The sequence below is a fragment of the Patella vulgata genome, chromosome 4, assembly GCF_932274485.2.
Source record: "Patella vulgata chromosome 4, xgPatVulg1.2, whole genome shotgun sequence".
Lineage (NCBI taxonomy): Eukaryota > Metazoa > Mollusca > Gastropoda > Patellidae > Patella > Patella vulgata.
In genome coordinates this window covers 28103237-28118889 of record NC_065882.2, presented here as the reverse complement: position 1 = coordinate 28118889, position 15653 = coordinate 28103237, and the positions used below count along the sequence as shown (strand labels likewise).

General features: G+C 36.7%; 1 protein-coding gene across 1 annotated transcript in view; it reads right to left on the bottom strand.

Annotated features, from left to right (window-relative positions):
- Positions 1 to 15653, bottom strand: part of LOC126819638 (regulator of nonsense transcripts 1) — a 147793-nt gene that overhangs the window by 29026 nt on the left and 103114 nt on the right. Inside the window, exon 19 of the mRNA XM_050547777.2 lies at positions 14848 to 14890. Coding sequence (XP_050403734.1) covers positions 14848 to 14890 — 43 coding nt within the window. The remainder of the gene's footprint in view (positions 1 to 14847; positions 14891 to 15653) is intronic.

Sequence of the window (15653 nt, the reverse complement as noted above, 5' to 3'; positions counted from 1 at the left end):
ATGAACTTTCTCGGCCAATGCAGGGATCGAACACCCGACCTTCAGGCTAGCGAGCCAGCGCCTTACCCACCTAGCCACCGTGGCTCCTTCACTTAATGAACATCTATATCAAGTTTAAAGACCACATAAGATGGCCAAAAAGTTTTTTCGCTACGTGTAGCCAATAGTTACTGTATCCCCTTTCTGGCAAGCTCACGTCAATCTCATTAAAATTAATTTGGCTATTAATGTTTAGGTATCCGACACGCCAAAAAGCTTTTCAATTTTTCAATTACGACCTTAATCCGGTTGATTGGCTGGTGACGTCACAGGCACTACACATAATATATACATTATCTATACACAATATATCACTATCTGTACAGTATATCTCTGATATACATATCACGGTCCAATTAACACGTGACTGGCCTAATCATAATCACCGAATTGGAGTATTTTCGAGTGAATTTAAAACGCTTTATCATGCCGTAGATCCATTTACGCGTCCTTTGTTTAAAAAGGCCACGTGACAGATGAAGACGACCCAAACAATTAGCCCATCTACCGGTAAGTTGGATAATACTTGATTTCCCAAACCATCTCTGTATAAGTACAGAAATAGTAATGGTGCCAGTCATTTGTCGTTATATTCATTATTGGCTATATATAATTATAATAACCATTTCTTTCTATACACAAAGAACAACTAATATCGTAACTCCATTTGAAATTCACGGCGAATATTTAACAATAGATCGCCCTCATTTCTCAGCCAATCAACGCTGGGAATCTTATTACCGTATATGGTGCCGTGCATACTACGGCCGTAGTAACTGACGTTAAATTTTGGAGCGACAATTGAATGGGATTCATGGACATGAATATCAAATACATGTGATCATCGTGACTGCAGTTCCTGATGCCGTTTGGTGAGCTATTAAAGTAGCATTACCAAATGATGTGACGCCAAACTGAATGACAACGTTATTTTGGCAAAAAGTTGTCTGCAGAAGACACTGCCTAAAGCTACCTCAAATAATAATGAAATCATCTAAATTTTGCATACTGTATTAACAATAGAATTAACTTTTTAATGATACCAAACATGTCAACTTTATTTTTATTGATGACACGGAATACCCTTGGGAAGTTGACCCGTTTTGTTTAGTGAAAATACCATGACGTCAAAATGCGTACCGTCTTTCCGTTGAGCAAGTCACCTAAAAATAGCTCAGGTTTTCTCATTTTACGTCAGAATGAGATCATATTTGGCAGCCAATCAGACAAGGATTCCTACAAGACAATGCAACTTCCCTACGGAAATTGATTCTATAGCAGACGACACATTGAAGAGTCAAAGATTGTGAAGCGAAATTTTACACAGTTTTGGTGCTGCGGCTCGTAATTTTTTTGAAGAGGTATGTATTTTATAATATTTTCTTAATTTATATACACTGAATTAATTAATAAAAAACCTTTTAGTCAGTATAAAACCGTACTTGTTCTAAGCGGCCATGTCAAGCGTGTCAATAGTTTTATTGAGCAGCCCGCTATTCTTTCGAGTTTTAGATACAAAATGCAATTTATACCCATCATGAAATACATCATTAAAACGACAATTAAATTATCTATACTATAAGTAGAAATTGGTAAAGTTTTATAAAATTGTTGATGGTTGTAGAACGAACGAGTTGAAGATGTGTTTACGGCAAAGAAATAACATCGATTCGATAACGTCAAATGCGTTGTTGTTACATATGTTGTTATTGAACTTATTGTTTGTTTACATATTATTCGCTTTCATTTTCTGCAAATATTTGTAACTGTAACCAATATTGTAACTTAAGTAAAACATTGATGGTCATGGAAGAAGGAATTTTAAAAAATTATATTATCAAAAACTTGCAAATGTAGTTTATTATGTACGCGACCTTAGGCCACTTGGGCTTAGGCCTACCTTTTAAAAATAATTTAAAATTTTTTTCTCATGAACTAGGCCTAGCCTTCATTTAACAGAAAATTATCTTACTTAACTAGTTAGATAATAAATTCTACTAAAAAATATAATTATTTAACTAAGTTAATCAATATTTTTCCTTTACACAGATGGTGAAATTAAAAAGGAAAAAACCCAAAGATTACATAGGAAGTTTTGCTGATGCTGTTGGCATTACTTTAATAAATTTAGAAAGTTGTGAGTTTCCTGCAGTTCCTGATCTAACTAATAGAGAGGTTTGTGAGAAGGAAAGGATAAAAAAGTCATACAACTAACAACTTTGGACAGGTTGGATAAAAAAGTTAGCCAACATACCCAACAATGTACACCCAAGTGAAATTTAGAAGTTTATTGAAGATCTGCACAGTAAGCGAGATAATTTGAGACATAGACGAAAAGATGCAGAAAGGATCAACTTAGATAACTCTAAATTTTGTTTCTCTTCATTAAATTTGGTAACTGAAGATATTGGTACTGGTGCAGAGGAAAATACTTTTCTATAGTCAATAACTTAGATAGTGAAATTACAAAAAAGAAGAAATACATATCAAGACTTAATAACAAATCTGCAAAATTGAAGAAATCTTTTGTCGACCTAAAAATCAAGTATAGACCAAGAAATGTAAATGACAGGGAAGAAAGAAAAAAATGACAAACTCAAGAAACTCAAAAAACAAGTATTGAATTTACAAAAAGAAATAAGATCTTTACAAGTAAAAAACAGAAAATTACAAACCAATTGCGTATTTTGGAAGAGAAAATACAAAAGAGTTCTATCAAACGAAAGTCAAGAGAAGAGGTTAAACAAGCTCGAACAAGAAATCACATCAATCAACACCCGTTATGATTTGGAGGAGAGTGAAGTACATGTACCTCCATTTACGTTGACTGAACAGGGGATATTTTCAAATGATTCCCGACGATGCATTCTTGAGCTCTTGTCGTACGAAGTGGCTATGTGATAAAATTCCCGGAGTTATTGAAAGTGTCCTAAACATATTGTCCACAGACCAATAGAAAAAAGTAATTTACCCCAAAGACAAACTGTTCTTAATGTTTCTGATGAAGGCCACTACTTGGTGAAAAAGATGTATGCTGATTTAATAAATTCATCTGAACATTTTGGTATTCACAAAGATGGAACATCGAGAAGAAAAAAAAAGATAGGTTGCCAGGCAACAAAACATACACCCACAGCAGCTAAATCATCTGGGCAGTCAACAAGTATTGTCGCATATGTTTTACTTTTTTTGGTAATGAAACATTTATAAATTATAAAATCTGATTAAGAGTAACAACTCGTGAAGTAATTATCAATCTGAAGTCAATCGGATGATAACTTTAGCCTCTAGAATGTCACAAGTTTTTTCAAAGTGGTCAAGGGCAATAAGTTTGGCAGTAATTATTGGAAATCGTTGAAAATCAATAGGATTCTTTGTCTCATGACCTCAAACACTGTGTATAAATTTAAAGTCAATCGGATATTAACTTTAGCCTCAAGAGCATCCACAAGATTTTTTGAAGTGATCACGGGCAGTAATTATCGGAAATTGCTGAAAATCAATACGCTTCTTCGTCTTATGACCTTAAACACTGCGTATAAATTTAAAGTCAATCGGATATCAACTTTGGCCTCTAGAGCGTCCACAAGATTTTTGAAGTGATCAAGGGCCATAACTCTTGAAGTAATTATTGAAAATCGCTGAAAATGAATAGACGTCTTCGTCTCATGACCTTAAACACTGTGTATAAATTTAAAGTCAATCGGATATTAACTTTGACCTCTAGAGCGTCCACAAGATTTTTCAAAGTGATCAAGGGCCATAACTCTGGCAGTAATTATAGGAAATCGCTGAAAATCAATAGGCTTCTTCGTCTCATGACCTTAAACACTGTGCATAAATTTAAATTTAAACGGATATTAACTTTAGCCTCTAGAGCGTCAATAAGATTTTTCAAAGTGATCAAGGGCCTTAACTCTGGCAGTAATTATTGGAAATCGCTGAAAATCAATAGGCTTCTTTGTCTCATGACCTTAAACACTGTGTATAAATTTAAAGTTAATTGGATATTAACTTTGACCTCTAGAGCATCCACAAGATTTTTTGAGGTGATCAAGGGCCACAACTCTGGCAGTAATTATCAGAAATCGCTGAAAATCAATAGGCTTCTTCATCTCATGACCTTAAACACTGTGTATAAATTTAAAGTCAATCGGATATTAATTTTGACCTCTAGAGCATCCACAAGATTTTTTGAAGTGATCAAGGGCCATAACTCTGGCAGTAATTATCGGAAATAGCTGAAAATCAATAGGCTTCTTACCCTCATGACATTAAACACTGTGTATAAATTTAAAGTCAATCGGATATTAACTTTGACCTCTAGAGCGTTCACTTGATTTTTTGAAGTGATCAAGGGCCATAACACTGGCAGTAATTATCGGAAATCGCTGAAAATCAATAGGCTTCTTTGTCTCACGACCTTAAACACTGTGTATAAATTTAAAGTCAATCAGATATTAACTTTTATCCTCTAGAGTGTCCACAAGATTTTTTTAAGTGATCAAGGGCCATAACTCTGGCAGTGATTATCGGAAATCGCTGAAAATCAATAGGCTTCTTCGTCTCATGACCTTAAACACTGTGCATAAATTTAAAGTCAATCGGATATTAACTTTAGCCTCTAGAGCTTGTGGACGCCGGACTTACACTGTCAAATTCAGATGTGCTGCCCCTTGGCTTTCGACATGTTGCCACTGAAACTGCTCGAATTATAACAGGCACCACTCAAACAGAATTATCGGGAGTTGCATCATGTGGACAGACTGTTGTGACGGATATTGTAAGAAAGCTCTCTTATGTTATGTCTGACAGGGCTGCCAATGAAAAGTTGTCTAATCACCAAATTACAGAGTGGAAAGATGAGTATGATATTGAGAAAGACAGGAGTACAATCTACTGATTTTATTGTATGGTTCATGTTCTTCTGGGCTACCATTCCTATGCAGTGAAACATCTAAACCGTATTCAGAAAGAATTAGAAGATAAGGGAATTAAACATGGAAGAGACCAGACAGTTTTATACAGACGAGAAATCGCAGGAGTGCGGACTGTTCGATTTATTTCCAATTTATTGGGGCCTGTTCCTGATGAGAAGAATGGTTAAGAGCCACTTTCTGTAAGATTCAGGCAAGGTCGTTAACCTTCAAATTCTCTAATTTTTCAACATAATGTACCATTTAGTACTACAATCACAATTCTAAAAAAAAAAAAAAATCATTATTTTTGTTGGTTGCCGAGATATGAGAGCTTGAAAATTTTCAAAAACAGCTTTTGGAGAACTTAACTGAAAAATTACAACAAAGTACAAGGTTACCCATAGGTTATTTGGGTAGTTCTTGTTAACCTTCAAATTCTCTAATTTTTCAACATAATGTACCATTTAGTACTACAATCACAATTCTAAAAAAAAAAAAAAATCATTATTTTTGTTGGTTGCCGAGATATGAGAGCTTGAAAATTTTCAAAAACAGCTTTTGGAGAACTTAACTGAAAAATTACAACAAAGTACAAGGTTACCCATAGGTTATTTGGGTAGTTCTTGTTAACTGCTATGAGTAGAGATGAAAAATAGTGAAAAACCTGTGGGATACCTTTGGCTTACCAAAGTATCATGACTCAAAAGTGCGCGAAAATGAATTTTCGAGCTTTTTTCAATGGTCATTTTCTCCAAAAGCTTTGGGTATCCCATAATTTTCTTTTGTGATATTGCAAGACTACCTACATAATGTCTCTAAAATACAAAAACATTCATGGGACAATAAAGGCTTTTGGATATATTTCAATTCAAAAATAATTTTTGTGCCCCGCGTTCACAAAAAAAAACAAAACGCTAAAATTAAACCTAAAACATAAAAATATTATTTTTTAAGGAGAAACCTATCGGATATTGACCTACTCCTTTAAAAAACTAATCTTTTGTAACATGTTTTTACAAAAAAAAAACTTTACTTTGACCTTGAACTTGACCCTGTGGCCAGGGATCTTAATCGGCTGTTTTTTGTCGGCTTTAGCCGATTGATCTTTAATCTAGCCGATTGGTAAAACAATGAACCGGCCACTAAGGTATCACAAATCAATCTACTTTCGGCCGATTTACAAAGAATTAATTCTCAGGCCGATTGTTAACACAATGAACCGGCCACTAATGGTATCATAAATCAATCGACTTTCGGCCGATTACAAAGAGTTAATTATTACTCGTCGATTAAGAAACCCATCAAAGAGTCAATCATTACAATGAATACCTTCGGCTTATTTCATAAATAAACAACTTAATTGAGGTAATCATGCCAAGTACTTGAACACCTCGCAGAATGACACCAGGAAACGTAAACAAGATTTAACTGAAGATAGTGATGGCGGCGTTGAACTTGAACTTCAAGTTCCAAAAGCCGGAGATCCTCCCACGTGCAATATAGGTCAACCAAATTATCGGCAATAAAAGACCGTATTAATCTGACGATAATACCTGCGCAGCAAAGAAAGACGATGACAGAACAAAGAGTTTAATTCCCAAATCTATAGAAATTGTTTCAAACCGGGCGTTAATCCGAAATGCGTATTCCATAGCAAAAAGAAACATTTCCATCGAAAATTATGAACAATAATTGAATGATTTGACAGAACAGCAGGATCATGAAATGACAAAAAAACTATATCGTGATTTTATCTGTTGTGGTGAATTTATTTCTTTAATATCCAGTGAAATCGAGGAAGAGATCCTCTCAGATATCCGAACTAGTCCTGCTGCATTAAATCCCGACAATTGTATACCGGTAATGCTAAAAATAAACTAATCGGAATCATGACAATTGGCCACGTGACCTTTCGCCCGTACAGCATATTTCCGAGTTCCGACTATACACGGAAACCGATTTGTGCTACTTTGTTATTTATATACTTATATACTTTGTTATTTATATATATATTAACATGTGCTTACGAATAAAATAATTTAAAAAAACATTTGTATGTACTTGTAGTTTTTACTAATTTAAAACTTTCGTTTAGTTGGATGAAACCAAAAGTAGGAATATGCAATGCAAGTTGCTGAAATAATATGACTATAAATGTCGATATTATAGCGATGTATGAATGCAAGTATGTAATTACTAAGGTCTTGTTTATGCGGAGTTTCTGCTATTATTATCCCAAATACATTATGCAATTAGTGAATTATGCAATTACTGACGTGAATAGAGTATGCATAAACTAACATGTTTGTTGTTGAAAAGACGACTATCCGTTAGGCCTAACCGTGGTCGGTTCATTTCAAAATGGATTAAGAACCCTGTCTGTGGCCCACGTGACCTTGAGATGATCTTTTATTAAAAATTTAGCCCTACACAATATCAAAAATTGAAGGCAAAATTTTAATTATTTGTCTATAAAATCAAGGACATTTCAATAGGAAATGAAATGAAGTGAATTGGGTTTAACGTCCTACTGTTTTGCTCTTAAACTGGGCTAGTGAAGATGGGCATACGCCACATTTTGCCCGGGCAGTGAAGCTACCGCCTACTCTTATATCAAACTCAAACTGCCAAGGGATCTTTTACGTGCACACCAATGTGTGCACAGGACCTCAGTTTTTTGTCCCATCCGAATGACTAGACAGCTGTCCTTGTCAGGCCCTCCGTCCTGCATCACTGACAAGGGGAGACAACGCCGGAAAAATCTGGATGAACTTTGTCGGCCAATGCAGGGATCGAACACCCAACCTCCAGGCTAGCGAGCCAGCGTCTTACCCACCGTAATCCCCTCATTTCAATAGGAGAAACTTACTTGAATATTGACCTACTTAGTTAATAATTAATATTTTATTATACCGTGGGTTTTTTAACTTTAAAAATAGCAGTGGACGCTTATAAGGCTAGTCTCCAGATCCACTCAGTTGATTTCATATCTAACTTTTGCTATTTTGCCCATTGGGACAGATCTTAGTAAAACACTACTAGATCTAAGAAACTTATTCCGTAAAATGAGAATCACCTACCACTTCGCGAAATCACCAGTCACACCCCCTACCTTTCCTCCAAATTGGACCAAAGATTTGCACCACGGAGCACCTGGACACCCAACCCAGGTGCTAATCTCAACTTGGAAATTTTCTTTAGCGTTATCAAACATCAATTACTCAACATAGAGACTATCAAATTTAAAAGGAACAACCTCTCAGAACGAGAGGCAATTGACCAACTTAAAACAAACCCTTATATTATCATCTGCTTTCCCCTATCTATCCAACCAGTCTGAAGAGTTCAATACGAACGAAACTAGTCCCCCGCCTTAACCCAAAACCTCGGTTTAGGACAGACACATCTACTATGTATCATATTTTCTTATTCCTTGCCTAACCCCGGTATTTTGCACAACCATGAACTTAGCCATAATGCCAAACCCTGGCACTCGGCAAAATCATGAACCCTGCCATAATACCAAACCCCGGTAAAACAACCCCGGCAACCCCACCATTATTACCTAAACCCCAGTAACCCCGCCAAAATATACCAAACCCCGGTAACCCCGCCAAAATATACCAAACCCCGGTAAAATACCCCCGGTAACCCCGCCAAACACAAAGAATTTACCAGCGTCCCGGAATAGTATAAACAGAACTTCACTTTTGAGTCTAATCAGTCTGAAGACTTCAATACGAACAAAACTAGTTACTTTAAACCACTTGGGATAACTGGAAGAATTGCCCATTTCTACCTATCTTATTACTTATCTCGCCATCTATCCAGTTATGGCATATTTTATGACCCCTGCGGGCAGTCGTGACTCCCTGTTCAACTCGGAATCCATTACTACTTTAATGGAAGAAGTCCAATCGGCAAAAAGACAAAAAGTCAATTTCACCACAACCAGCCAATCTACCAAGGTTAAAGGAGTTAATCTGCCTGATACTATCCTTCCAGCCTACAAAACAGTGAGGAATCCAAGAAGCAAACTTGCTCGATTATAAGTGCAAGGCGATTTTCTAGAATCTTGCCACACGGCTTAAACTATACCTACTTCGTTTAGGCCAAGAATTTACACTAGCAACACTATTTACAACTCTGAAGTCGTTGAATTCAGAGCCCGCGCTACCAAGGAATACTGCCTTACAATGATCAAAATCCACATCCAACACTTAGAGCAGACCTGCCAGCAGATTAACAAAGATCTGCAAGAAGCCAGGTCCAAGCTCACCAGCTTATGCGACCTGAGCCAACTAAAGGAAGCAGAACAAGCCATTTCGGCAGTTATTGAACGAGAAATCTCCACGGGTAAATCGAGACTTCAACCTCGATACACTCGACTCACACTCGAGTCTCAAAAAGATGACCCTTTCCAAGGGAAAAATTTCCTCGGCAAAGGCCATTAATCAACCCACCCTGTAGACCTACAGTACAGGCACCCATGTTCAACCAGAACAATAAAAGATACCGATCCAGGTCTTCTTCTAAAAGAAGGATTCCAAACACCGAACTCAACCAAAGCAAGATCAACCACATGGTCCAAGAAATAGCAAAACACCTTAATTTTAACCAAAATAGTAATACTTGTCTTAATAAAACTTCTCAAGATTACACTAAGTCGTTTGTCGTCAATTTGTCAAAGGTGACGCTCACCACACCACAACTCTCCGTCCTAAACATTGGGACAGATCTTAGTAAAACACTACTAGATCTAAGAAACTTATTCCGTAAAATGAGAATCACCTACCACTTAGCGAAATCACCAGTCACTATGACGGGCGGATGCGGTCACAATGGGCCATTTATATGACTTACTAATTCCATTTATATGACTTACTAATTCCATTTATAAAGCTTTATAATTAATTACTTACTTAGGCACGTGCGAACGCTGAAACCCCTCGAAGCGTGTGACTGAATTGAATATTATTTTCATAGCTTGATAAATGATTTATCTTTTAAATAATATGGTAGCTATATAAATCTATTTTCTAAGTCTTATAAATGAATTATCTAACGAACTAAATATTCGGGAAAGTTCGTACATCTGCCCGGAAATTCCCGAGGATGCTTCGGCCAGCCAATCACAGGTCGTCTTACTGAATGGCAAGCCCCTCCCACTCCCGTCCGCGGTTTTCGAGTTGTGTGCGTCGGTGTCATAGGGCCTACATCATTTTATTCGTACATTTTTTCCTTTAATGGAATTCGAACGCACTAATCTTCCTGCAGAAGATGACCATGGTCAGGATGAGGGTATGTTGTCTTCAAGGGCTTGGGCCCACGCGTGCCGCACAACATCTGACACGATATTTCGGCAAACTCGCAAGAAATTGTGAAAAGAACTACCCCGGTCGGTGGGTGGAGGGGGAGCGGTGACCTTAGCAAAGTAAATTGACGCTAGGATAACTAAAACATGCATAAAACTTATTCTCGTCATTTTATGTTTACAATAGCCGCCATGAAAGGTAAAACACCGCTATATTTAACGAGGGATTTGATTGGCCAATTGGCCGACTCAACGAAGAAGTACGGAGATTGCCGATTATTTTCTAAGTTATATAAATGGATTTATAAGACTTGATAAATAATTACGTAGTTTCATAATTATTTATCAAACTATGAAAATAATATTCAATTCAGTCACCCATTTCGATGGGTTTCAGCGTCCACACGTGCCTAAGTAAGTAATTAATTATAAAGCTTTATAAATGGAATTAGTAAGTCATATAAATGGAATTAGTAAGTCATATAAATGGCCCATTGTGACCGCATCCGCCCGTCATAAGTCACACCCCCTTCCTTTCACTCCAAATTGGACCAAGGATTCGCACCACTGAGCACCTGGACACCCAACCCAGGTGCTAATCTTTAGAGTTATCAAACATCAATTACTCAACACAGAGACTATCAAATTTAAAAGGAACAACCTCTCTAAAAAAAAGAATGAGAGGCAATTGACCAACTTAAAACAAACCCTGATATTATCATCAAAAAAGCCGACAAGGGCTCAGCTGTTGTAATCCTCCACAAATCCGATTATATCCTTCAAGCCAATAGACAACTCTCCAACTCTGCCTTGTTAGCGGGAAAGGAACCCCTACGGAATTCATTAGTAGTTTCATAGATGAACATATAAAACATTTCGTCCCCTTATACCCTAGCTACATCAGAGACACCACACATTTTATTCAAAAATTGGAAGACACCGACCTCACCCGAGAAACCGATGTCCTTCGTGTCACAATGGATGTCACTTCCCTTTACACTAACATTCCTACTAACGAAGGCTTACGAGCTAAAAGTATCCTTACAAATAAACCTAATTGGAGAATCCACGCCACATACCTTATCGCACTTTTAAAACTTGTACTTACAAAAAACAATTTCGTTTTTAATCATCAACATTACCTCCAGATAGGCGGTACTAGCATGGGGACTAAAGTAGCCCCCAGCTTTGCTTGTGTGTTCCTTAGCGAATTAGAACAAATTATGTTAGACAAAGTACCTTTCAAACCCAAAGTCTTTGTCCGGTATATAGATGATATCTTTCTTATCTGGACACATGGTAAGCCTAAACTTTTAGACTTCCTCCAACTTATGAACACCTTCCATAAAACCATTAAGTTCATAGCTGAATACTCCACTTCCCAAGTGGCATTTCTAGATACTATGGTTAGCTTTAACCCTGCAACCAAAACACTCTCATTTGACCTTTACTGTAAACCCACAGACACACACTCTTACCTTTCCTATACATTATGCCACCCGCCACACATCAAACGTAAGGGACCTTACAGCCAATTCCTTAGAATCAAACGTATCTGCACAAGCAACACAGATTATATTAAACATGCAGACAAACTGGAACTTTATTATCTCCAACGGGGCTACCCAAGAGATATTATTAAATCCAACAGAATTAAAGCCGATTCCATTGAGAGGATTCATCTCCTCACTCCTAAAACCACCGTCGAGGCCACCCACCCGGTATTTATTACGGATTCCAACCCAATTTGGTATATATCAGCAAACTTATTAAGGACAACTGGCACATTCTCTTTAGCTCCCAGGACTGCCTTAGGGCTTTCCCCCTTCCCTGCCTTACAGCTTTTAGACGGAACCCCTCCCTAAAAGATCTATTAACCTCAGTCACCATTAAAAACCACACACTAAAACCTCAAGTCAGTCGAAAAAGTTATGCATACCTAGACACTATATGCAAATTAGACAATTGTCAATACTGTAACACACTTAAACCAAAGACTACGTTCCGTTCCACCCAAACCGGCAAAATGTATAAATGTCCCAACAACTGGACCTGCCACAGCAAGAATGTAATACCTTCTTACGTGCAATCTTTGTCTTAAGCAATACACAGGCGAAACCAAGAGACTATTCCGCATTAGGCTGATGGAATACTACGCTTATATCACCCACAGGAGAGACACCCCAGTCGCCTCTCACGTCAATTTACAGAGACATTCTAGTCGAAACCTCGACTACCAAATTATCAAAGAACTTGGCACAGACCCTGAGCTTCATACTTCTACTACCAACAGACGTACAATTGAATTACATCGGATTATTAGATTAACCAGCGGCTGCCAGGCAGGATACGCCCACATTTTCGAGAGATGGATAGAGAACAAGCTAACAAGAAAGTGATTTTTCCTACAATCAAGGGCCATAATTCAGGAAGTTGCGGTCCGATATGAGCGAATATCGAAAGGAACCAAGATCTTTGGGTTATAAACTTACATTTCGAGTTTCAACAAAATCGGATAAAAATTGTGACCTCTATAGGGTCCACAACCTCGATATACAATATTTTTACACTATTTGAGAACGAATGGCGGCCATTTTGTCTGTCAATTTTGAGCCGATTGACACGAAATTCGACCTCAGCTGTCCTTAGGGTGTAGCGGTGATATAATAATACGTTTTTTAAAATCGGATTAAAATTATGACCTCTATAGAGTCCACAAGCTAAAAACGCGATTTTTCGTACAATCAGGGGCCATAATTCAGGAAGTTACAGTACGATATGCGCGAATATCGAAAGGAACCGAGATCTTTGGTTTAAAAACTTACATTTCAAGTTTCAACAAAATCGGATAAAAATTGTGACCTCTATAGGGTCCACAACCTTGATATACCATATTTTTACACTATTTGAGAACGAACAGCGGCCATTTTGTCTGTCAATTTGGGCCGATTTTCACGAAATTCAAACTCAGTCGTCCTTAGGGTGTAACGGTGATATAATAACACGTTTTTTTAAATTGGATAAAAATTATGACTTCTATAGGGTCCACAAGCTAAAAACGCGATTTTTCGTACAATCAGGAGCCATAATTAAGGAAGTTACGGTCAGATATGTGCGAATATCGAAAGGAACCAAGATCTTTGGGTTATAAACTTACATTTCAAGTTTCAACAAAATCGGATAAAAATTGTGACCTCCATAGGGTCCACAAGCTAAAAATGTGATTTTTCGTACAAACAGGGGCCATAATCCATGAAGTTTTGATCTGATACATGCCAATATCGAAAGCAGTTAAACCTATATTTCAAGTTTCGTCAAAATTGGATAAGAATTGTGACCTCTAGAGTGTCCACAAACAAAATGTGGACGGACAGGGGCGACGGCATAATACGTCCACATGAAAATGTGGGCGTATAAAAATTGTGACCTCTATAGGCTCCACAAGCTAAAAACGTGATTTTTCGTACTAACAGGGGCCATAATCCATGAAGTTCCGATCGGATACATGCCAATATCGAAAGCAGCCGAGATCTTTTGGAGATAAACTTATATTTCAAGTTTCGTCAAAATCGGATAAGAATTGTGACCTCTAGAGTGTCAACAAACGAATGGACAGGGGCGACAGTATCATACGTCCACATGAAAATGTGGGCGTATAAAAATTGCATTTTTTCCATTTTGGTTGCTATGACAACCAAAATTGATAATATATGGCAGATTGGAAATATGTAATTTTAAAAATTCACAAACTTTTTGACATATTCCCAGAATTTCACTTTTGTATCTCCATTCCTTCTTATTTTATTGATGTCCCCAAAATGCCCAAAAAATAGGCAATTGTGTGCCACGGACAATTGTTCAAAAATGAACATATATCCAGCCCTTGAGAGAAGGCATATAGATATTTTTACTATTTTTTTTATTCTGTTAACCTTACTCGATAGATACTGATTTTAAAATGCATAACAACCAGGTTCAATATTTCGGATATAACGTGGACAAGACCATTTTTGATGAAAAAATTGGCCAAAATCACGTTGACAAAATGGAAATTTTTTTAAAGAAAAGCTAGGTATTTTGGAGTTGCTGTGGAAACCAGAGTAATTGTTACACAAATGTGAAATTTAAAACATAATTAGCCTTAAAGTTGTATTTCATGAATATACATCTACATTTTTGATAGTTTTGATATGAAATGAAAAATGGCATCACAAAAAACACCAAAAATGACTTTTTCAAAGTGTTGAAAAACCTTTCTTCCGCGAAAAGTCAAAAATCGCAACTTTGAGCCTCAATAATAAAAAAAAATTTCATCCGATTTTGAATCTGTAAAAAGTTTTGTGGGAAGAATGATGAGATCTACATGAAAAGCTAATAAAATCATATGTATAATCATAATCTCAAAATCACCTTTTCAAACCTAGTAATAGGCAGGGGACAACAAAATTGTGACGTAGTAGTTATTGTGTGGTTTCTATACAATTATTCTCAACAACTATATCCAAGCATCATAATGAAGTAATTCTCTTGGAGGGCAATGGCCTCAAAAACACTTTCAAAACCCTATATTCTCACCTTAGACAAAACTTTCGGATTTCCAACAATAATTATACCATACCTACAATAAAACAAATGTTTCAAAAAGTCAATTTTAAATAAAGCTTTCAGAAAATCATTTCTATTATTAATTTTTAAATAAATCTATGTATAAAAGAGAAAGCTTGTTTGCATGTTGGTTCACTATAGGAAATTTAATGGTGCAATGTAATTTGTATTTGGTGATAAAACTTTACAATTAATGCTTAAACATACATTATGCAAGAGCAAAATCTGATTATTGCAAGTCTTAATTTAGGTTTCAGATGTTATAGAAATTATAAATTAGATCTTTATTTAAACAACAAGCCCAAAATCAACTCTGTAGACCCACGGATGGCTCGGCTACAGCTCGGATTTAAATAGGATTTCACTTATTGATAAATTCAAATATGGCGCACCCTGATGAGAATACGTCAGTTAGATCGAGGCTAAATGATAGAGTGTACTTAGCGAGGCCGCTGTAGAGCGTTTCCGCATGCCATTGAAAACTTTACTTGATAATCGAGATATGTAGGTGGAGTTAACGCCTGTCAATCAAACGTTCGGCCAAGGTGAAGGCACATTTCACTACCATTTCTAGTCAAATATTTCAACGATGATAACTATGTTCAGAATAAAGTAATTTGACTGAAATTTTCAATATATTCTTCTTTCATCATCTACTTTTGAACTGTTATAGCAAGAATGGCCAACTCTCAAAAATCATTAAATCTCCCATAATGTATCTTTAATGTGTGTTGTTTACAAAGATAGGTTGCCAGGCAACAAAACATACGCACACA